We start from the raw sequence: 24,829 nt of genomic DNA, 5'->3' as shown, positions 1-24,829 counted from the left end.
ATTATACTATCTGATTAATAGCTTCTTCATACTCTGCATATAATTTGTGGCTGCAGAATATTGTAATTTGTTGCATACTGTGTAACAAAGATGTGTTTAATAAATATCGTACTTATTGGAAGTCATATTTTAAAAAATATACTTGGGGCCGGGCGCGGTGGCTCACGCTTGTAATCCCAGCACTTTGGGAGGCCGAGGCGGGCGGATCACGAGGTCAGGAGATCGAGACCACGGTGAAACCCTGTCTCTACTAAAAATACAAAAAATTAGCCGGGCGTGGTGGCGGGCGCCTGTAGTCCCAGCTACTCGGAGAGGCTGGGGCAGGAGAATGACGTGAACCTGGGAGGCAGAGCTTGCAGTGAGCCGAGATTGCGCCACTGCACTCCAGCCTGGGTGATGACAGAGCGAGACTCCGTCTCAAAAAAACAAACGTACTTGGTTCCCTATGGCTAATGTTCAAACAAGAAGTCCTGTATGTTGGGTTTTTTAAAATTTAAAAACATTACTTGTACTTTGAGTGCACATTTTATTCTTAATTCTGACATGTAAATGAACATAATTAAATACGGGGTTTTTATTTTTAATTTTATTTTTTTGAGACAGAGCCTCACTCTGTCATCCAGGCTGGAGTGCAGTGGTGTGTGATCATGGCTCACTTCAGCCTCCACCTCCTGGGCTCAAGTGATCTTCCCACTTCAGCCCTCCAGTAGTTGGGACTAACTAGCTGTGCCTGGCTAATTTAAAAACAAAAACAAAAATTTGTAAAGATACGGTCTCACTATGTTGCCTAAGCTGGTCGTGAACTCCTGGGCTCGAGCAATCTTCCCACTTCAGCCTCTTAAAGTGCTGGGATTACAGACATGGGCCACCGTGCCTAGCCTTCATTGTATGTTTGTTTCAATGTAATAGTTTCACAGATCATTACAATTATTCTGTTTCTGTTAAGTCCCTATTAGGTTTTGGGATTTCTTTACTAATTAGAAAATATCGCTTTGTTCATCCAACTTGTCAGAATCTTTCAAACTATTTTTTTAGGTCGTACTCTCTAACCTCCTTTTTTCTTTCAGGAAAATCATCGTGACTGCCTCAACCTTAATGGAAATGCTAACTTATCTATCCTTTGCTGGGTATTTGCAGCTCGTTTGTGGTGGAAAGACAGCCCTGCATGCCAACGCACCCTCAGAGGCCGCTGGTCTTGAAGACAGGGGTCCAGTTCACTGTGAAGTTGAGGTAACAAGGGAAAGATGGCATCCCATGTATCACTTGTCACGTAGTTTGTACCCCTAGTTTCCTTTTATAAAAACTGTTATATAGGGTGCTTTTGAGGAAATAATTTTTCAGGGGGTATTTTAATATGAACTCTTACTGAGAATATTATTTTAATTATTTAATTATTAATATAGTCATAGTAGAAATGTAACCGATATACATATATGTACACACTCCTGGTTTTTTTCCAATCATAAATGTAATGCATGTTCACAGGAAAACAGAATTCCAAATTGCAGAAATGTGTGTAATAGAGAGTAAAAGTTCCTGGCTGCCTCACCCCTCTTGGGCATAGGCTCATAGGCTCATAACCTGAGCTTTATGAACCCCAGAAGCTGTGTGAATGTGGATTTATAACATGTACATTTTTCTGATGGATGGATTTATAGCTTTCATCAGATTCTCAAAGCAGTCTATGATATAAATATCTGTGGACCATCACAGCAAATGGCCTAGTGTCTGTCCTCCCAGGATTTTGTCCATGCCTACACAGATACATATTTCATACAGAAACACACATGCACAAATATGACATAATGTTTCCTTTTTAAAAAATTAGGACTCCATGTCTACACAAATATTTCATATAGAGACACAAACACACACAAATATGACATACTTCTTTTTTAAAAACTCGGAGTAGGCTACATACATTGTTTTGTAGCCTTTCTCCTCAGTAATAATTGTAGAAGTGTTTCCAGGAATATGTGGCTTTACTTTCTTCTATTGAATGGCTGCATTGCTTTAAGTGTTCTTCTTATGATGAGTAGCTAGATGCTGAAGAACTGGACTGGCCTTCAGAGTTGGCCCGGGTCCTTTTTCTGGGGTGTTGCTGAATTAAGTCTGTGGGTAACCCTCCCTGGCTGGTAGGTACAATGTCACACTGAAGCCTTCGTGGAATTCTAGAACTCACAGCTGGAAGGGACAGTAGAAATCTGACCCCATCCACCTGCTCCACTGAATGGAGCAGACAGAGCCCTTGGGTCTCCTTCCCAAGGTCTCCAGCTCAGTGGAGCAGAGGCACACCCTCTTACCTGCCCTCCATCTTTCCACGCTACCCTGGGGTGACTATAGATGTGACGCTATTTTTTCTGATTATGGGCAATAGTTTTTATTGTCTCCCAACAGGACAAAGATTAGATACAAGTTTTAATAGAAAGTAATGTTTGCTATTTTTCACCCATATAAATTGGCCAAAGGTCAAAATTGCGATGAAACTCAATATTGGCAAGGTTATAGAGGTAAACAGCTACCCTCATTAACTTTTGGTGGGAATGTAAAATCAGGGCTGCATCCTGTCAGAATTAGTGTTACAATTTTTCCTAAGCAGTTCCACAGCTAGGAATTTATTCTTACAAATACATTTACAAAAACTTAAGTAGATCTACAAAACTGTCAGTTTTCTTATTGGTAATACCCTAAAACTGGAGGGGGAAGTGGTTTATCTAAACGTTAATAGGGAATTGGCATAATAAATAAATTGTAACGGAGAATTTTTTTTAAGTAATGGCTTTTATTTTTCTTTCCAGACTGCTGGTGAAATTGCAAGAGCTGAATTATAATTTGAAAGTCAAAGTCTTATTTGATAAGTAAGATATCTTTAATATTATATAACATTACATGTACTATTGAAATGTTGATTTTGTTACTCAAGCACAGATTCCTCCACTAAATGAGCAGATTCACTAGCTGTGGAAGGGTCTATACTGGGTGGAAGTTTGCCTCCCTAGGGCCCCAGGGCTGAAGCCAGAGTCCTGACAATGCTGCGCATGAGCAGAGACTTCTAGTCAGATCCACCAGGGCCATCACAGATGATCCCAGCAGATTTAAATCAGCAGCTCCCTTGGTGGATGTTGGGAGCTTCCTCTGGAGCTGGTATCAACATTCCTGTGCCTTTTTAGACTATAAATGCACAAAAGAGTGAGTGTCCCTTTATGCATATGAGATTGTAATCAGCAAGTCTCAAAGTGGCTGGACTTGGCATGCCACCCCTTCCTTCTAGGTCAGCCCCAAAGGAGAGGCTCCTGATCCAACCCGAGGCTGAACGTCCAGGCTGCCATGATTCGGTGGTCATTTGGGGGTTTTTTCTGGAGCGAGGTCAGCAGCATCTTGGGGAGACTGTGTGGAGCCTGTGGGATTCACCCTTGTCTCTTCTGGGCAGTGGGAACCCAGGAATGGGCATCTTTTTGGGCGTCCAAGTAGAGCAGCCCCATCCTATTTTGCCCTGAGACCCTAGACCTGGACTGGCACTGACTTGGCCACTCTCGTTAAGGAACAAGATGGCTCCCCCCACCCCTCCCATATTTAATGTTTTTGTTAGCTTGTGTCACATACCGTTTTGGCAAGTTTCAAAAATGATTTATGATCATTCAAATCATTTTCCTCTGGCTTTTTGCTTTTTCCCACTCCTATAAAAATATTCTTCCTCGTAGCATGGTCTGTGCCTTGTCTTCCCTGCCATCATCTTTGGTGTATCAGTTAGCTTTTGCTTCCTAACAAACCACTCCCAAAACTTTGTGGCTGGGCCAGGTGCAGTGGCTCACACCTGTAATCCCAGCACTTTGGGAGGCCGAGGCAGGCAGATCATATGAAGCCAGAGTTTGAGACCAGCCTGGCCAACATGGCAAAACCCCGTCTCTGCAAAAAATACAAACAATTAGCCAGATGTAGTGGTGCGCACCTGTGTAATCGCAGCTACTTGGGAGGCCGAGGCACGAGAATCACTTGAGCCTGGGAGGCGGAGGTTGCAGTGAGCTGAGATCATGCCACTGCACTCCAGCCTGGGTGATGGAGTGAGACTGTCTGAAAACAAACAAACAAAAACTTAGTGGCTAAAAACTCAAAAACTCATTATTTCTCATATTCTGTGAGTTGTAGGTTGTCCTGGTCTGGGCTAGCTTGGTTGGAGCCAGGTGCTCTAGCAAGGCCTTATTACATGACTGGGACTCAGCTGGGATAACCAGGTCCTTCATGCGTCTCAAAAAGGCTAGCCTGGGCTTTTCCCATGGTGACAGTGTTCCAAGTGAACAAGGCCTCTGAATGCTAACCTTGGAACATCTATAGCATCACTCCCTTCCATCCTGTTGCTAAAAGCAAATCAAGGCCAGCTGAGATTCGGGGGATGGGGAAATATGTCCTATTTCCTAAACGGAGGAAGCACAAGGGTTGTGTTGCCATTGCAGTTTACCATCCTCTGCGTCAGCTCAGCTCCTCTCAGCTGCTTCAGGCCCTTATGTCTTTTCTGTCGGTTCCAGCTCTGTCTGTCTTCTTAGCTTTGACAAGTCAGCTTTTATCATACTATTCCTTTTATTTTAAATTCTTTTTTTTCCAAACGGGAAAATAGGTCCCTTCCATAGCTAATGGTGATTGTCATTCACAAAAGCATTGAACTTCTGGTTGAGATTGGAAAAGAAGGGGAACTAATAGATCTGTGAGTGAGCCCATGATTTCTAGTCTACATCGAGGACACTCACGGATACATTATTTGGCCAGAACATGACAAAGTAATCACTGGATATAGAAGTGCAAGGTCTTTCAAAATTTTAACCTCAGACTTAAAACTTAAACTTGCCACTTCCGCCAGATAACTGACTTTTCTGGTACTTTCGTGAGAGCATTAAAGATCATAGAGAATAAAAATGAGGATTAAATGGTCACATTAGCAGTCCTCTGAGCTTTGTGACAACTGGGCAGTGCTGTCGGCTGGATCCCCAGTGCTTAGTGCAGGGCCTTGCACCAAGTAGCTGCTCAAGAAACAATAACGATAGCTTATATTTATTGAGGGTGTACTGGTGCTGGTGCTTATATTTATTGAGGGTGTACTGGTGCTGGTGCTTCTATTTATTGAGGGTGTACTGGTGCTGGTGCTTATATTTATTGAGGGTGTACTGGTGCTGGTGCTTCTATTTATTGAGGGTGTACTGGTGCTGGTGCTTACATTTATTGAGGGTGTACTGGTGCTGGTGCTTACATTTATTGAGGGTGTACTGGTGCTGGTGCTTATATTTATTGAGGGTGTACTGGTGCTGGTGCTTATATTTATTGAGGGTGTACTGGTGCTGGTGCTTACATTTATTGAGGGTGTACTGGTGCTGGTGCTTACATTTATTGAGGGTGTACTGGTGCTGGTGCTTACATTTATTGAGGGTGTACTGGTGCTGGTGCTTACATTTATTGAGGGTGTACTGGTGCTGGTGCTTACATTTATTGAGGGTGTACTGGTGCTGGTGCTTACATTTATTGAGGGTGTACTGGTGCTGGTGCTTACATTTATTGAGGGTGTACTGGTGCTGGTGCTTACATTTATTGAGGGTGTACTGGTGCTGGTGCTTACATTTATTGAGGGTGTACTGGTGAGGAATTAACTAGTTTATTCCTCACGACGTCCTGTATGTTGGCACTGTTAGTATGTTGTGCAAATGAACAATGTGAGGCCCAGACCATTTATTTGCCAAAGGTCATTCAGTGATACTTGCCAGACCTAGTATGAGTAGATTGAAGCAGGGAGTGAATGAAAGGCTGCAAATCCACAGGTGTAGATTTATTTTTTATTTATCATTCACTTAAACTCTTGTGTTCTTATACTCTTATAATTTTGTTAAAGCTTATTTCAAATTTTAAATACACATATGTGATTATATATATTATTTTTTTGCAGAGATGTGAATGAGAGAAATACAGTAAAAGGGTACGTGATGTACTTTACGCTATACTGTGCTATATTTTTATTTGTTTAATAGTTGGAAGACTTTTCAGCATTTCTTTCCTATATTGTATAGATTTAGGAAGTTCAACATTTTGGGCACGCATACAAAAGTGATGAACATGGAGGAGTCCACCAATGGCAGTCTGGCGGCTGAATTTCGGCACCTGGTAGGGACATCAGTTTCCTCTCTGCGTTGTCTCTGGTTTCTTAGGACTTTTGACAATAGAGCGGCCCTTTTTGGCACGTTGCCATGTGGAGGATGCCCCCTGCTGGGGTTTATAGACTTTGTGGCTGGTGTCTTCCTGTCACCAGCACTTGGGGCATTTTGGTTTCTCCTCCTTATCCCACGGCTGTTCACTCTGTTTTCTGGGCTGTATCACTTGCAGTAAAAATATTTTCTAAGCCTGTGTTTATGTAAATGATTTGCACTTGCTGCCTGCATGATCCCCACAGTCACTCACTGTAGACGCTTGCAGTTTTCTCAAAGGTTATGGCTCCCGTGTCCTGACTGTGATCCAAGTGTGGTCCTGTACTCCAGGGTTCACTCCTCAGCCCCTGTGTTCCCCTTCCTGGTGGTCCTGCCCACAGCCCCTGCCTCCGTGGCAGCCTGACTCTACCACCTCTCCAGGGCAGTAGGGCTCATTCCCCCAGGCAGTGGAGACCTAGCGGGGTGTTCTATGTGGGCTGCACCATCTTTCCTCCTCTGTGAACACGGGGGCTGCCAATTGCTGTGAGGCTCTGTGGGTGCTGAGTCCGAAGCTTTCCCTGGGCCCAGAACCTGCAGGAGGTTAAAGGCATCCTTTTTCATTAGAGACCACTTTGTGATCCAGCAAGCCTCGTAGCTAGGAAGCTCTACCTAGCTCGAAAGCTTAGCCCAACTCAGGTGCCTGAGGGTATTCAGAGCCACCCTCAGGGCCCCAGCCTGCTCCCTCGTCAGCTCCCGGATTGACAGCTCAGGGCTTGATGTCCACTTGAGGGCAGTTGGACCTGGAGTCACTGGGCCCAGCCTGGAGGACTCTGCTGAGGGAAAGGGGAGGGAGAAGCTGTCCCCTGAGCCTCAGGGCATGAAACAGCTAACGAAGGTGCATGGAGAATCATTCAGGGAAAGTTTGAACGCAGGAGAGGAGCTGGTTGCGATTCCAAGAGATCCCTCCAGACTGTTGTCTGCACCATCAGGCCGCTGGGGAAACATGCTTCTGCTCATGGACCCTGAACGAGGGCCAATTTGTCCCATGTTCTGCATTCTAAAGATAAAGTCACATCTGTCATTCTTTCTAGTCCTAACTTTGTTCTCATATGTAAATGAAGATAGCAGCTTTGACCATTACCATGGTGTTTACTAAGATGATTATTTGTTTTATAGCAACTGAAAGAACAGAAAAATGCTGGCACCAGAACTAATGAGGTGAGAGTCCCTTTATGTTGTGAATGGGCCCAAATCAGGCAGGTCTGTCTAGCAAGGACAGGTCAGTTGGTGGCTGGGGACACCTCACAGAGGAGTTCAGACCCATCAGGGAGGAGCAGCAAAGGAGCTGGGTACTTGGTATATCTGTGACAACAGTAAAAACACCATGTTTGTGCTTTACTATTGTCAAACAATTTTGTACACAAATTCATTAGACACTCATGGACAACTCAGTGGAGTAGCTGTTGTGGGCTTTTGTATTCTTCGCATCTTACGGGTGAAGAAATTGAGTCACAGGAAGTTTGCAGGATTTAGCTAAGGGTGCACAGAGAGTTACTGTCAGAGTTGGAATGAGAGGCCACTTTGATGGCTGCCTTGCTGTGTGCCAAGAGGGCTTTTCGGCCGTTGCATCCCCTACCAAAAGCATTGCCTTTGCATCAGTTTCCTTCCTACAACGTGATCTTTAAGGAGTTGGGTCTGTGATGCATTCAGAAATGAACTATGGACAAAGGATGAAATATCTGGAGTTGTTTTGGTTTAGAACACTTTCGTCCTTTATGCACACACAGCGTGCAGTCCTTGCACACCAGGACAATGGAGGTCACATGGAGCAGCGGGACAAGCACAGGCCCAGGCAGTGCAAAGATGCCTTCTAGTCCTGGTGTGCGCCTGAACTATGTTTTGACCTCCCTGGGTCTAGCAGTTGCACCTCTCTAGTTCCAAGTTGTGAGGTTCACATGAGGTAATGTCTATGAAGGCACTTTGAAATCTATCCATTTCTACCGAAACCAAGACACCTTGTGACCTGCCAAGTTGATGCAAGTCAGCCCTTCTGGTAGGCAGTAGACAATCACAAGTATGCACTTACTCCCAGCCCTCTCACCTCCTCCCCACCCATCTGCATTGAGATGTGCATTCACATTGGGCAGGCAGACAGAGCTGAGGGTCGAGAAGCCTTAGGTCACAAAGCCATTAGTTGCTCTTTCCCCATTGACATTTATGGCTCTGAATCTATAACCCTTGCCATAACTTCAGACACTTATCTTTCAGAGCACATTGAGATGCTCAGAATCATTAAATCTGGGAGAGATTGAATATTGAGTCTTCGGACTTGCCGCTGATTGGGTCCAGGATCTCTGTGGCCTGTTGCAATGTTAATTGGGCTTTTGAAAGCTTCAGGATCTGTAAATAATTATATTCTTTTCTTCCTTCCTTTTCTCTTCCAAGGGTCCTCTCATCGTTACTGAAGAGCTTCACTCCCTTAGTTTTGAAACCCAATTGTGTCAGCCTGGTTTGGTAATAGACCTCGAGGTAAGACTTTTATGGTCCCGAGTTGGAAAACTTCATTATTTTTACTTTTAATTGTTACATGTATTTTTATTTCTGTTTTTGTTTTAGAGGTATTTACCTAATTGTTTTAAAATGATCTTTTTCAGCTAATACTATCTTAACCTTAATTTATGGTCCAGAAAGCTAGAGAATTGAATTAACCTTCAAATTCAATAACTTAAAAGTTCCAGTTGAGATAGCTGATCTTAATTTTTTTTTTTTTTTTACATTAAGCATTGGGACTTATTTATTTTGCTCTGCCCTCCCCCCACATTTTATGTTTTCATTGTGACAATTTTCATCTTCTCATATTGCATATCCCTTAATTAATTATTGTAGCTATTACTATTTTTAGGGACTTACTTCGTAACTGAAAGATACATCAGACAGGTTAAACTGGATAAAAGAACAGAACTTAACATTTCTCATTTTCAAGTATTAAATATGTACAAATTTACAAATAATCCCTTGCTTTTAGTTGAGGCTAAGCAGTTATCTGAAGGTGACATTTCTGTGATTTGGATGATTTCAAGGTCTTTGTCATCCTTTAGACGACCTCTCTGCCCGTTGTGGTGATCTCCAACGTCAGCCAGCTCCCGAGCGGTTGGGCCTCCATCCTTTGGTACAACATGCTGGTGGCGGAACCCAGGGTATGGAAAACACATATGCTTTGGTCCCAGGGTTAAGCAGAGACCCCATGCTCTTGCTGCTGCATCTCTGAAATAGCCCCAATGGCCAGTTGTTGAGAGAGAAGTGACAAAGCTCCTGTGGTATTTCTAAGGCTCTTGAGTAAATCTGGGAATGTGAAGCATGGATATGTGTTTGAAATGAGAATTATGATTTTTCTCCCATGTGAGTAAGCTAGGGCAGTCAGTGATTCCGTACCACTTTATTGTTATTATTTTTAAAATGTATGCATCTACTAAACAAGCATGCCCCATTCTTAGAGTGTGGATACTCACTGTTAATTACAGTCAATTATCATTATTCGAAGTACTTATGTTTTTTAAAGTCACCGGGAACACTTAATTAGCAAATAATGAATCGTTGCTCCTAAGGGAACTACAAGGCTAGGTTCCTTCAAGCCTCTGGTCACAGCATTTTTGTCAGCCCATCAATGCATAACATTGTTAATGTGAGTTTCTGTTTAAAGACACCTTATCTAATATACTTGTTGAGGCATTAACATTACACCTATAGCCAGGATCACTGTAACTCATGCCTGAGTGAAGCTTGCCTCACACATGTATTTTCTCCATAAGGCACATCCCAGCCTTCCCGTGCTTAGAACAGTAGACCACACTGTGGCACTATGCTTGGGCACCATTTTAAACAGTGATCACCAACAGCAGTCACAAAATGCAAAAAACATGGCGCTAAATAGGCTCCAAAAAGGACACGTTTTTCTTATGAGAGCTGAAACAGGAAGCGAGTGTCATTTTGTTTGGCTTCAGTTGGAAACAAAAGTGTTAAGAGACTCGAATTCTTTGCTGCTGTGTGCTGCTGTGTACATGGGTGTGTCTTTAAATGACCCCAAAGATGCCATGTATTTAGATTTTGGAGCTACAAGTAAATTTTAGTGAGTAAACAAGTTCACAACTGTGCATCTGTAAATAATGAAAATTGACTGTAGTTCTCTTCCCCTACTGTGAAAGCACCTGTGTGTCATATAAACTAGAATTGAACTTTGGGATGGACACATGTTTTAGTGCCACACTTGTGACTGGTGTCTCTGTAGTAACCCTTAGATTTTGGGTGTTTGCTCTCTAGAATCTGTCCTTCTTCCTGACTCCACCGTGTGCACGATGGGCTCAGCTTTCAGAAGTGCTGAGTTGGCAGTTTTCTTCTGTCACCAAAAGAGGTCTCAACGTGGACCAGCTGAACATGTTGGGAGAGAAGCTTCTTGGTATATGCATATTAACTTGTTATGTTTATAAAAATTGAAATTCATAAAAATATCTAATTGCTCTTTTCCCATCTGCTATTTTGTTAAAGGTGAAAAAGTACTAAAATCTGTCAGCTTTTCAAGCTATAGTTTATTATAGCTAAGTGAGAATCATATATCACCTTAGAAAGAAATATAGACCTGATAACATTTAAATGAATCCATTCCTCATTGTCTCATATTAAGATTTCTGAGATGGATTCCCAAGGGAAAGTTTTATGAATTATGTAAAATATATTATTTGTAGCTGAAATAAGTTCCTGGATGAGAAGGATGAAGGCCTGTTAACCATTAACCTTGGGGAGAAAAAAGGAAGTCCCTGACATGATGAGAATAAAGTCCTGGGGCTTGCCCACTGCAGCATAAACCCAGGGCCCTTGCCTCAGGTGGGGCCCAGGTGGCAGGGGATGCCATCCCCGCAAGAGGATGCCTCTTTTGATCTGCAGTTTTGCCTGATTGGACAGAGTCTAGACAGTGGTAGATAATTCCCTTTCAGTGGTTAATGTCAGTGCATTTATTAGTCCTTCATACTAAACAAATCAAAGATCCACTAGTCTCAAGGTCAGATCTTTCAGTGAGTGAGGCTATCTGAACTATTTCTTTAAAAATCCATGGACAACTTGTATCCAGATTTGCTTTCTGTAGAGCAGCACTGCATTTACTCCAAACAGCAGTAGGCTCTTCCTAACCCAGTGACTTTCAACAGTGCCTTCTCTTGGCTATGCAGCTGTCACAGTGGTGGTCTTGTGCTGTTTAATACAAGTATAAAATCCCCTTATTCCATTTCTTTATTTGGTGAGAGTTAAGAAGGATATCTTTTCTAGCTGTAATGGCTTATTTGTAGTTCTCTTTGAAGACTGATAATGGGCTTACCACCTCATCTCGCCCGGGCTGCTTTAATATGTGTAGCTAATAACCCCTGGGCTTCTTCCTCTCATTTCTCTCATGTGGTTTTTGATTTGCGTCAGACTCCCTGAGCCCGTGTCCTATTTGGAGGAAAGCTGAGGGAAATGCATAAATAATGTCTAAAATAAACTTGTAAAGTCAAGTATCAGTTACATTGAAGATCTAGGGGTGATCTTGGGCACGGGTTGAACTTTGAAAAAAATTCTGTAGGGTCCTTGGGAGAGGGGCTCTGCTGAGCAGCAGAGGGAGTCAGTGGGAAGAGGCCTTGGATAGGGAGGCTTCTCTAGGAGGCCCAGCAGAGCACCTTTGATTTAGTGCAAAAGGCAAAGTCAGCTGATGGTCTTGGAAGGAAGTGTAACATGAAGAGGGCATTAAAAGGACTGTCCTCTCTTTAGAGGAGAGGGATGGAAAAGGGGGGCTGGGGAGGGAGAGAGCAGATGGTAAGGCTTTGTGATGTTTCCGCTTTCCCTAAAAACTCATATCGTGGTGCCCAGGAATCTGCCATCCATTCCTTTTTGCCATTAAACTCAAACCAACATACACATATTTTAGACCATTTAAATTCCGCCCTCTTACAGCACATATGATAATTGCTCAGTTAATTTGGCATTAAGGTATCCGAAAATGTCAACTGTGTACATACAGTCTTTGCTGGGTGTTTGGTTCTTTTCCTTGAGAGCAAATACAAGAGCCATCCGTCCAACCAAAGCTTTAGAATCAGTTTCTGTTTGCTGAAAAATCTGGTTTTTATTTGTTTAGGTCCTAACGCCAGCCCCGATGGTCTCATTCCGTGGACGAGGTTTTGTAAGGTGAGGACTGTCTGGGTTTTATGCTCTCTGAGTCCTTTTTGCTCTCGGTTGAGGTTCTCATGTTTCTTGCTGTGATAGTTACTTTACTGTTTGCTTATTTTGGCGTGTTCTTCTCTGGCCAAGGAGCCCCTCGGGCAAGTTGTTTACTTTTCTTCTGTGCAGGAGGTTGGTCTCCGAGCGGGAGTCTGACAGGAAGCACCTGCCTGAGTGATAACATTCTTTCATATCTGAAATGAGGCTCCTGTTCACTCATGCTGGACCCCTGCCCAGCAGTTTTGTAGCCATTTCTGTGTGAAATGTATGTTCTGGGCTGGGTGGCACAGCCTGACCAACCAGACGAGTTTAATGGCCTGCTCGAGCGGAGGGGCCCACTGGGGGGAACGTTTAGACTCTGCTGGAGTCACCAGACAGTGCGGACCAGCTTGCACTGCTGGATTTTGCTAGTGTGGGGCAGCTTGTGTTTCCGTGAGTCACGCTGGAGGTCACCCCCGGGCTAGCTTGCTACTGTTTGGAAAAGGAAGCAGAGCCCAGCACAGGGAAATGGAGAGCTCTGGAGAGCTCCTGGTCTGAATGCTGATAAGAGCGGGGAGGGAACTTGATATTCCCTGCCAGGGGAGGGATCCCATTGCTGTGCTGCATGGGACAGTTCCATCCTTGGCACCTGGGGAGTCTTTACAGATGATGGTGGGAGGGGCCATGGTAAGTCACTGTTTTAGATTTTTGTTCATAATGTGTGCATTTGTATACTTTCAGGAAAATATAAATGATAAAAATTTTCCCTTCTGGCTTTGGATTGAAAGCATCCTAGAACTCATTAAAAAACACCTGCTCCCTCTCTGGAATGATGGGTAAGGGCCACCGATGGATGTATTTTGAAATGTATTTTTAGTGCTGCGAGGTTGAGACAAGGCCTGAGTCCAGCTTCAGTATTTGACTAGGCGTGTGTGAATCTCACAGGAGTGCGCATTTATAGGTTGCCCCTTCAGGGCTTCAGAAGAGTAGAACCTCATAACATTAATCTTATACTTTCTTAGTACAGGTATATATATTGGCAAAGCTAAATTAAAAAAAAAAAACCTCTTGAGTGCCATTCATGCATTCATTCAGTCAACAAAAAATTTTTGAGCATCTAATATGTGGCCCCTAGGAAGGAAGAAAAACCCTTATAACTGAGTAAATCATTTCTATCTTGACTTATTGCCAGGATCGGCTGATATTTCAACAAAAGCTTTAACTTGATCAGAAGGGCTAGAATATGAAAATATATTGCCTAGGTCTTCCTCTCCAGTAAAAAAGATGTATAAATTCAGACATTGTCATGGCCTTTAAAATAATAAAGGAACAATAAAAGGCTCATTCATCCCACGTGTGTTTATTGAGCATCTGTAGCATCCTACTGACACCATATTCATATCGTTTTTTTTTTAACCTTAGTATATACATGTATAAGTGAAATGCTTCCTTAAGTGTCAACTGAATAGATTTTAAAATAGTCTACGTTTTTTACCATAGGGTTTTTTTCTCACATTCCAGCCGTTTTCTTGGTTTGTAAGTTAGCATGGAAATCATGATTGAACTAAAAGCCCATCCGTCCATCTCTTCGATATCCAGGTGCATCATGGGCTTCATCAGCAAGGAGCGAGAGCGTGCCCTGTTGAAGGACCAGCAGCCGGGGACCTTCCTGCTGCGGTTCAGCGAGAGCTCCCGGGAAGGGGCCATCACATTCACATGGATGGAGCGGTCCCAGAATGGAGGCGGTGAGTGGGAGTTTGAGCACATAGTCCCACCATTCCATGTGTGGGAAGTCCCTCTTCATCACCACCAGTCAGCTCATACAGACAGTGCGTTTGGGACATGAAATTGCAGATCTTATACTTACCCCAAATGAGCGCCCCGATAGGATTTAATACACCACCACAAATGTTTGTGGTTCACTCTCTGGAACATATTGTGGAAATGATGGTTTTGAAAAGACAATGCCAATTCTTTCCTTTGCATCAGGTTTGTTATCTGCAGATCAAGGATGTGAGTCAATATAATCTGCAACCCGTTCTTGGGAGGAATCACATTTCCCACAGGAGTAAGCGTCCACATTCTCTTAGGGTCATCCCAGATTAGAGTGTGCAGATGAGACAGGCTTCGGGAGAAGACTTCATACACATCGTTAGCCAGGGAGTTGATGCAGGACCTGTTGGGACGAGTGGCAGCCTCTACCCTGCCTTCAGACAGAGCAGCTGCAAATTTATCTTTATTGTATATTGGGTTTCTAGTTAATCAAATGAGTCCATGGCTAAAAGACTCCAGAAACCTTGGTGTTATGAAGCAGGTTTTTGAGGGTGAAGCTCAACAGCGTAAATGAAAAAATCATAAAGACCAACTGATTACTTTTCACTGTTGTGTAGAGTTTGGTCTATTTGAAGGGCAGGAGGAAAAACTGATTTGTTTTAGTAATTTTTATACTTTCAGTGGATAGACACAAAATGGAATACTCTTCTTGTTCTATTTATTTTTCTGAAATATTCCTCTTCTCCTGTTTTTCTGGAATACTCTTATTCTGTTTGTTTTTCTGCCATACTCTTCTTGTTCTGTTTGTTTTTCTGGAATACTCTTGCTCTATTTGTTTTTCTGGAATATATTCTATTTTTCTGGAAATACCCTTGTTCTATTTATTTTTCTGGAATTTAATAAACAGAAAAGTAAATTTTTCTGTTTATTTTTCTGGAATACTCTTCTTGTTCTATTTATTTTTCTGGAATATATTGTTCTATTTTTGTGGAATACTCTTGTCTGTTTATTTTTCTGGAATACTTTTGTTCTATTTGTTTTTCTGGAATACTCTTGTTCTATTTATTTTCTGGAATACTCTTCTATTTATTTTTCTGGAATACTCTTCTTGTTCTGTTTATTTTTCTGGAATACCCTTCTTGTTCTATTTATTTTTCTGGAATATATTGTTCTATTTTTGTGGAATACTCTTGTCTATTTGTTTTTCTGGAATACTCTTGTTCTATTTATTTTCTGGAATACTCTTCTTGTTCTGTTTATTTTTCTGGAATACCCTTCTTGTTCTGTTTATTTTTCTGGAACACTTTTCTTCTATTTTTTTTTCTGGAATACTCTTCTTGTTCTATTTTTCTTCTGAGGAAAAAGCAGGGGGGCTGAGACGAGAGTCTGGCATGGGCAGTAGTCATTGGAACCTGCCCTTTTCCTCTTATCCTGTTCCCTTCCTGAACCAGCTGAGAGACAGAGCTAGCAGACCAAGCAGAGATGAAGAAAACCCTTGGCAACCAGGAAAGGTCAAGCAGGACAGTACCAGCCAGGAAGGGTTAGGATGGCAGCATAGTCTCATGGTCCACAGCAGGCTCCCCAGAGCACCTGAACTGTGGCCTCTGGAAGGTGGACACTCAAAGGGAGATTCTGTATCAGCTAGGAAGAAGGATCTGAATTCAGTCTGGGAATAAGAACGGGAGTAAATTAAACCATGGTTTATTACATTAAGGGTTACAGGGAAATGTAGCAAATAGGATCATTTTTAATTTGAAAAGTTGTTTTCTATATATCATAATTTATTTTAATAAAAAATTAGATTTTTCAATATGAAAAGAAACAGAAAGTGAGTTTATCTTTAGTAATTTAAATCTGTGGCTTAAGCTAAGATGACCCACTTAGTAGTGAGTTATTTATGTGCCTATGGGCAATACATCGTTGAAGATGCAGGCTTTTAAAGGTTTTTAATAAATCTTTTTTGCCCGGATTTATAAATCTAAGCAAATAATGGCAAATAGAATGTTATTGAGAATAATAGCTCCCTTTATTTTCCCTGAGACAGTATTATAATTTATTTAGAAATAAAGCAGTCTACTATATGTGTTATAACGCTTAGATTGTGATTAGTTCTTATGAGGTTCACTCAAATCCATCAACTCTGCAGTGTTTTATTTCTCTGTCCTCTTTCACTTTGGGATGTTCTATGGGATTTACTTAGCTTTTCTCCTTTTTAGAACCTGAGTTCCATGCGGTTGAACCCTACACGAAGAAAGAACTTTCTGCTGTTACTTTCCCTGACATCATTCGCAATTACAAAGTCATGGCTGCTGAGAATATTCCTGAGAATCCCCTGAAGTATCTGTATCCAAATATTGACAAAGACCATGCCTTTGGAAAGTATTACTCCAGGCCAAAGGAAGGTAAGTGGGGCAAGCAGGTGGTAACAGCGTGGTACAGTCTTTCCTGATGAGGGGGTGATTATTCTCAAACTCCACCCATGCAGTGTTTTGCTTTTGAATTGGTAAGAGTAGGCTGTCAAAAGATGGCATAAACTCAGCACAGGTGAAACATAATGCATTATTTGGCCTGAGACAGCTAGTAAGAAATGAACGGACAATTTCCTATTTTAGGAATGTTGGGAAAGTCCATTGCTAGTCTTGTGTATTTGTTACTATCACTGTTTCCACATGAAAAGGGGTAAAGAATACCCCTTCTGTGGCCAACCAACAGAAGGCATCTTGCTCACGTTAAAGTTGAGGAAACTGAGGCCTGGGAGAAGTGAAGTGGTTCATTTAGGGTGGCCCGATTACTTACTAGATCCTATTTTTATTAGATAATTATTAAAAGGAGGCCTCATCTGAGAACACAGGTCTCTTGCTTCTTAGTTGTCAATGAATTGGATTTGAGAAAGTTCAAATTAGACCTGTTCTGTTTGAAACACACCAGCAAAGCTGTTTTTTAGAATCATAAATCTCAATATTAGGACAATTACTTTGGAATGAAGATGCCCCCAGCTTACCTTGACAGCTGTGAATATTCATTAGCCAGGCTAATGCCAATAAACTAGATAGAACTTTGCATATTTGGGGCTCAAACTTCTTGTAAGATTTCAAGTTGTGTAAAGAGAAAGCTCCTAGCTAGTGTCCTGCTGAAATCTCCTCCCCTTTTCTTCTTGTTGCTTCTGCATTCCCACTAGAATTTTAGGTGACTTGGGCAGGGAGGTTATAGTCCCTTAAAGTTTTAGGATGCTAAGCTGTCTAGAAACACAGTAGAACTTTAATCCCCCCAAAAAGTTGATGTTCTATTCTGAAGTAATTTCTGTTGATGGAAAGCGTACACAATGTGTTTATTTCTAGCACCAGAGCCAATGGAACTTGATGGCCCTAAAGGAACTGGATATATCAAGACTGAATTGATTTCTGTGTCTGAAGTGTAAGTGAACACAGAAGAGTGACATGTTTAGAAACCTCAAGCCAGCCTTGCTCCTGGCTGGGGCCTGTTGAAGATGCTTGTATTTTACTTTTCCATTGTAATTGCTGTCGCCATCACAGCTGAACTTGTTGAACTTGTTGAAAACCCTATCGGCATTTTACTACCTTTAAAAAAAAAAAAAAAAAAAAAAAAAAAAAAAAAAAAAAAGCCAAAAGCCAAATTTGTATTTAAGGTATATAAATTTCCCCAAAACTGATACCCTTTGAAAAAGTATAAATAAAATGAGCAAAAATTGATCAGAGTGGGAAAGTAGTTCTTTTCAATCTAGAAAAGGCCAAAGTAATGATTGAGATACATTGTCTCCACTTGCTTTGATTTTGTTGTTTCATTTTATAAAAGGTAGAAAAAATTTTGGAAATGTCATTGTCAGTTATTTGGCCTGCAGCACTGTCTTGGGGTGAATGGATGTAGCCTTCATGTAAAAACACTGTGTGGAGCAGCTTTATCTGCATTCAAACCTCAAGGTAGGGATGAGGGACTCCCCAGACATTTCTCTGGTGCTTTTCTGTCCAGGGTAAGCCACGAGGCATGGTCATCTCAGGGTAGTGCACTGCACATGCTCACACCTAGGCTTACCCAGGCAGAAGCGGCACAGATTCCAGTCTGGCTATTGCTCATCACATCCCTGGAGTGTGAAACGTTTCCCAAGGGGCTGGGCTGGGGACATGAGCCTCCCACGAGCTGTACTTTTGCAAATGTATTTTACAAGTGTATGCACTTACCCAAAATAAAAATATAACGTGATAATTCAATTACAGACAAAAGATAGTGTGTAAGTATGCACTAGTCCTTTCATCACTCAGATGTTGACATTGGTCTTTCCTTTTTCCCCATTTTAGTCACCCTTCTAGACTTCAGACCACAGACAACCTGCTCCCCATGTCGCCTGAGGAGTTTGACGAGGTGTCTCGGATAGTGGGCTCTGTAGAATTCGACAGTATGGTGAGTACCACGTCTGGCCTGTGTGTAGCTCTCAATAAGTGTGTGTGCTCAGAGGCAGGGAGGGCACCATGGCAGATCCTGGGCCTGTCTGCAGGAGGGAGCCCTGGCGGAGCCAAGGAGAGTGCAGTGCTCAGATGAGCCATGACAAGTTGGAGCTGCTGGATTTAAACCACCTACATCATCAGTGGGATTTTTATTCCTGGCATTCAGCACCTTCCAAAAAACAAGTGACGTTTCTAATATTCAAGTTTCCTCTTCTCCACTTTAAAGTTGTCCGTGTAGAAATTTCATATATTAAGGAACTAAGATTTCTTTGATAAGCAAATGTTTTTCTTCGGTATGCGATTTCATCACTGTGTCTAGGGGAGGGAGTGTTATTTTTAGAAAGGGAAGGACTAATGCTTGGTAGTTACAATAATTAGAGAGAATTATACTTTAGCAGCAATGAGATTACTTCATCTGCCTTATATTTGAGAGCTAATTTGTACAAGTAGCTCCTGGGGCTGTGAAGGGCTTGCCAAGAGTAAAAGGTTTAAGGAGTGAAATAGTAAATGAGATTCATGATAGAAATGGGAATATGATTGTCCACAAAAGAGAGCATCTTCCTTTGGGAGGGTGTTTTTTAGTATATCAACTAGTATTGTTTGCCTTTCAGCCTAAAATCCTTCCGCTTAAAGATTGTGCTTGCTTGGCTGGATTTTTGCTGATGCTGTTTAATTTTAAGCTCTTTTCCACATGGAGCTATTCCAGCTCATTTTTAAAAATCTATTTAATGCTTCCAAAAAATATCCTGAGTTATTACTGGCCTTTCTTCCTTACCATATTCCTGGTACCTGGCAAAAAGTAGGTGCTCAACAAAGAGAGGAAGGCAGGGAGGGGAAAGTTGAGCGAGAATGAGAGGGCGTCACTCTTCAGACATTTGGGGAATGTGTTGATAAGGCCTCAGTAAGATCTTCCTGTATTCAGGTTTCTCATGTGTAATTTTTTGACTTTCTTCCTCACCTTAAGTACGGGCTACAATCATTAGAGACTGTACTTTCTTACACTTTCCTGATTGTTGTTGACAAAATAGGCCATTTAGAAAAACACTTAGCTATTGTGGCAGCGAAATAGTTTCATTCCTATTGGCAAGTGTAAAATGAGCCTTTTCTGCATGTAAGAAGGATCCTGCTAGACTGTCACTCCCAACACTGCTATAAAGGTATAAAGGGCTTTATAGGCCTGGCACAAAAATGGAATAAATATAAAGCCTTATTCAGAAAATATGTTATATCACAGGAACCGTAAAATGGGGGGATTTTTTACACCTCTTTTGTTGTTCCTGAGCAAATTACATCATCATCACCACCACCATTAATAGGTGACATTAAGCACCTACAGTATACCATGTACTTCACGGGTAGTAACTCATTCAGTCCTCACAGCCACCTTCTGGTGAGTTAGGTATTATTGTTATTCCTACTTGGACAGATGTGGGAACAGAGCCCCTTCTCCCCACACAGCCCCTTTTATGTAACTTGACTAAGATCAAGCAGTTAGTAAATGGTAGAAAGAATATTTGAATCTACCTAATGAGTCTCTAGTGCATGCTTTTGTCCAGTATCCTGGAAAGCCTCCCACAAAAAGCTAATCTTTGCCCCATTCAAAACATGCACCCTGAAGAAGCTGTTTGTACAGGATTGGGTTTATTCTGTTACTAAGACAAAGGCATCATGGCCTTTGGGTGAGAGGCCTGTGTGTGTTTGGGATTTGGCAATCAGCATTCCATCTCTATCATCACCATTATTGAGAAAATAGATGGATTGGTTCCCTCTCTGCAGTCCTGTGGAGCAGTTGGACTGCTCTCTGTGCCCTCAGGATGATACTTGTGAGAGCAATTTAAATATGCGAAGCACATGTCAGGAAACAGTTTTGTGGTCTTTGGACGTTCGCTGTAGCTATTCCATTCCATTTCAGATGATTTCATTCATTTCATTTGTAGAATAAAATAAATCCATTTCACACACACACACACACACCCTCTGCACACCACTAAAGTCTCCCATTAAACCCATAGAAGACTTAAAGAGCTAAAAGAGGCTATAATTAAAAAAATAGAAAAAAAAAAGAAAAAGAGTTCATAATATAGGCACGGCACTGGTTAGACAAAAGTTGAATCAGTCTCTATATTGGGTTGACTTCACAATGGTTTGCTGTCCTGCCCCTTGGCCATGACTTCCATCCATCATCTACTCTTAGAATCAGGGTGTATACTCTGAAACAGAAGCAGCTCTCCCCAAGCTGGCTGTCTTCTGCCAAGTCTGGAGGTTGCAGCTCTGAAAGAGGGTGGCACCAGGGGCCAACGTCTGGTGCAGCCTCAGGAGCAATAGGACCATAGGCTCCTGAGGAAATTGTCCAAGAGAGCCAGAGCACCGGTGTTCTCTGCAGTATGACTTGGGCATTTGTTTAGTCTGGATTTCCTACGTAATCAGTGTTTTCCTCTGGGACTATAATAGAACCAGTCTACTCTCCAAGAGGCCTTTAGCCAAAGCTCATAATGATAGGACTAGCTATTAATTGTCTACTACTTTCTGTCTACTATACTAAACATTTTACATATGCCATCTAATTTAACAAGCCTATCTGCTAGGTACTATTAATCCCCTTTCAATAGATGAAGACTTTGAGATTTAGAGAGGGTAAGCCACTTGCCCTGCTCACGCAGTGACAGGATCTGAATCCAGGCTTCCTCTCTTCCTCTATCTATCTATCTCCCCCTCTCTCCCTCTCTTTACCCCCTAGTCCACCCTATTAAGCACACATTTGAAACATCAGCCAGGCCGGGCGCGGTGGCTCACGCCTGTAATCCCAACATTTTGGGAGGCCGGGGCAGGTGGATCACCTGGGACAGGAGTTTGAGACCAGCCTGGCCAACATGGTGAAACTCCATCTCTACTAAAAATACAAAAATTAGCTGGGCATGGTGGTGTGTGCCTGTAATATCAGCTACTAGAGGGGCTGAAGCCGGAGGATCACTTGAACCTGGAAGGTGGAGGTTGCAGTGAGCCAAGATGGTGCCACTACACTCCAGCCTGGGCAACAGAGGAAGACTCCGTCTCAAATTAAAAAAAAAAAAAAAGAAAAGAGAAACATCAGCCAGACTGAAACATAGGGGCAACACTTTCACTGTGCTTTTCAATCCAAAATAATTTTCCTAAGAGCCCACTATGTACCACACACTATTGAGCACTTGGGATTAAAAAAAAGTTCTCCAGAGGCTTTCCAGTCTAGTGCCATGTGTCTCAGTCTTGGTGCTACTGGTATTTGGGGCTTCAGAATTATTTGTTGGGGATTGGTGGGGTGGGGAGCTTTCTTGTGCTTCATAGGAGGTTCAGCAACACCTCTGGCTTCTACCAAATAGATACCAGTAAGCACATGCACCCTCACAGCCAGATGGGACAATCAGAAATGTCTTCAGCCATTGCCAGGGGACAGAATCATCCTCGATTGAAAGCATCTGGTCTAAGGGGAAAGACCAGTGTGGAAGTCAGACAGCAAGTCACTGGCAGGCTAGTATCCTTTGGATGAACAGTTTACTTACTATAAGTTGTCCTGGTCAAGGCAGCTGGGCAGAAGGCACTGGTGGGGAGGGTGAAGGGGTTCTTAGTAATTCTGCTTCTTTAGCCTGTACCTGAAACACAGTCATTGATTTTACCCACTGAGTGGCCTTTAGGGGAAGTGTATCATTTCCCTCTCCTTCCTCTCTCCCTCTGGCATATGGCTCAGCATTTCCTCACCCTTGTTTCACATGAGCAGATTTGACACGTTGCTCTGTCCCCAGACTTGCATAACAGCAAAAAGCTTTATGCAGTCTGGATGGATTCACAAAATCAAGCCAGTGGGCAGCAGAGTAATAATCCGTCAGCTTAGGTGATATAAAAGGTCTTGATTAGCCCAGGATAATACATAGTACATGCTGAAGGCCCTCTTATTCCATGGTATTTATTTGCCATTGCAAGTATCTTCCTACTACTTCATTCTAGAATAGACAAGCAATGTTTAATGTATGAATCTGCATTTCACAAGATCAGTGTAATAAACTTAACCACATTTTGTCTTTTTACAGATGAACACAGTATAGAACATGAATTTTTTTCATCTTGTCTGGCGACAGTTTTCCTTCTCATCTGTGATTCCCTCCTGCTACTCTGTTCCTTCACATCCTGTGTTTCTAGGGAAATCAAAGAAAGGCCAACAAATTCGCTGCAACCTGTTGATAGCAAGTGAATTTTTCTGTAACTCAGAAACATCAGTTACTCTGAAGGGCATCATGCATCTTACTGAAGGTAAAATTGAAAGGCATTCTCTGAAGAGCAGGTTTCACAAGTGAAAAACATCCAGATACACCCAAAGTATCAGGATGAGAATGAGGGTCCTTTGGGAAAGGAGAAGTTAAGCAACATCTAGTAAATGCTGTGCATAAAGTCAGTGCCCAACTGTTATAGGTTGTTGGATAAATCAATGGTTATTTAGGGAACTGCTTGACGTAGGAACGGTAAATTTCTGTGGGAGAATTCTTACGTGTTTTCTTTGCTTTAAGTGTGACTGGCAGTTTGCCATTGGTTTACCTGTGAAATAGTTCAAAGCCAAGTTTATATACAATTATATCAATCCTCTTTCAAAGGTAGCCATCATGCATCTGGTAGGGGGAAAATATGTATTTTATTACATCTTTCACATTGACTATTTAAAGACAAAGACAAATTCTGTCTCTTGAGAAGAGAATATTAGCTTTACTGTTTGTTATGGCTTAATGACACTGGCTAATATCAATAGAAGGATGTACATTTCCAAATTCACAAGTTGTGTTTGATATCCAAAGCTGAATACATTCTGCTTTCATCTTGGTCACATACAATTATTTTTACAGTTCTACCAAGGGAGTTAGGCTATTCACAACCACTCATTCAAAAGTTGAAATTAACCATAGATGTAGATAAACTCAAATTTAATTCATGTTTCTTAAATGGACTACTTTGTCTTTTTTGTTATTAGGGTGGTATTTAGTCTATTAGCCACAAAATTGGGAAGGAGTAGAAAAAGTAGTAACTGACGACTTGAATCATTAACTAGAGATAATATGAGAATCAGATCATTTCAAAACTCACTTCCTATGTAACTGCATTGAGAACTGCATGTTTCGCTGATATATGTGTTTTTCACATTTGCGAATGGTTCCATTATCTCTCTTGTACTTTTTCCAGACACTTTTTTGAGTGGATGATGTTTCGTGAAGTATACCGTATTTTTACCTGTTTTATTCCTTATCACTGACACAAAAAGTAGATTAAGTGATGGGTTTGACAAGGTTCTTCCCTTTTACATACTGCTGTCTATGTGGCTGTATCTTGTTTTTCCACTACTGCTACCACAACTATATTATCATGCAAATGCTGTATTTTTCTTTGGTGGAGATAAAGATTTCTTGAGTTTTGTTTTAAAATTAAAGCTAAAGTATCTGTATTGCATTAAATATAATATGCACACAGTGCTTTCCGTGGCACTGCACACAATCTGAGGCCTCCTCTCTCAGTTTTTACATAGATGGCGAGAACCTAAGTTTCAGTTGACTTTTACAAATGAAATGACGAAAAAACAAAGAAGACAACATTAAAACAATATTGTTTCTAATTGCTGAGGTTTAGCTGTCAGTTCTTTTTGCCCTTTGGGAATTTGGCATGGTTTCATTTTACTGCACTAGCCAAGAGACTTTACTTTTAAGAAGTATTAAAATTCTAAAATTCTGTTAATCTCTTATTAATAGTATTTAATATATTCTTAAAATTACTGACATTATGAATTGGTTTGATGCTTTTCTCATGTACCTCAATCCTTATTTTAAAATAAGATCAATAACACTATTTTCCTAAATGTTGTCCTTACCTGCCCTACACGTATTCAGAATTCCTATGGCAGATTAAGATATGTCAATGGAAGAGGTCAGAGTAGTAATATTATTGGAAACAGTTGTAATAGGTGCCATAAAAAGCAAACAAACAAAAGTACTTTGGTTCTTTGTGACCACAGCTGTCCCCAAATATACAAATGATTCAGCACTTATTTTAAAATGAATCTGGGTATTGCTAATACCCCCAAATTAGCAGTTTTTAATTTTAAAATACATGAGAAATGGGACTTTGTCGTCTCCAAAGCAGTCATCTAAAATCTACACCCCCACGATTAGATGAGTTATTACTGAGAAGTTATTGCACCCACAAAAA

At 41.6% G+C, this 24,829-nt stretch overlaps 1 protein-coding gene across 2 annotated transcripts in view; it reads left to right on the top strand.

Annotated features, from left to right (window-relative positions):
* The window catches only part of STAT1 (signal transducer and activator of transcription 1), a 46,689-nt gene extending 22,450 nt beyond the window's left edge, over positions 1-24,239 (top strand). For both annotated transcript variants that reach the window (XM_030803430.1, XM_030803431.1), the window contains 15 exons: positions 1,138-1,230; positions 2,799-2,858; positions 5,927-5,956; positions 6,048-6,141; positions 7,338-7,379; positions 8,607-8,690; positions 9,260-9,358; positions 10,479-10,614; positions 12,319-12,368; positions 13,122-13,216; positions 13,980-14,125; positions 16,370-16,555; positions 17,492-17,567; positions 18,467-18,569; positions 22,675-24,239. In XM_030803430.1, the coding sequence (XP_030659290.1) occupies positions 1,138-1,230; positions 2,799-2,858; positions 5,927-5,956; positions 6,048-6,141; positions 7,338-7,379; positions 8,607-8,690; positions 9,260-9,358; positions 10,479-10,614; positions 12,319-12,368; positions 13,122-13,216; positions 13,980-14,125; positions 16,370-16,555; positions 17,492-17,567; positions 18,467-18,569; positions 22,675-22,689 (1,309 nt within the window). In that variant the 3' untranslated portion in view covers positions 22,690-24,239. The remainder of the gene's footprint in view (positions 1-1,137; positions 1,231-2,798; positions 2,859-5,926; positions 5,957-6,047; positions 6,142-7,337; positions 7,380-8,606; positions 8,691-9,259; positions 9,359-10,478; positions 10,615-12,318; positions 12,369-13,121; positions 13,217-13,979; positions 14,126-16,369; positions 16,556-17,491; positions 17,568-18,466; positions 18,570-22,674) is intronic.
* The last annotated feature ends 590 nt before the right edge of the window (positions 24,240-24,829 follow it).

Source organism: Nomascus leucogenys, chromosome 22a (genome assembly GCF_006542625.1).
Source record: "Nomascus leucogenys isolate Asia chromosome 22a, Asia_NLE_v1, whole genome shotgun sequence".
NCBI lineage: Eukaryota > Metazoa > Chordata > Mammalia > Primates > Hylobatidae > Nomascus > Nomascus leucogenys.
This window is presented reverse-complemented; position numbering and strand designations above follow the sequence as displayed.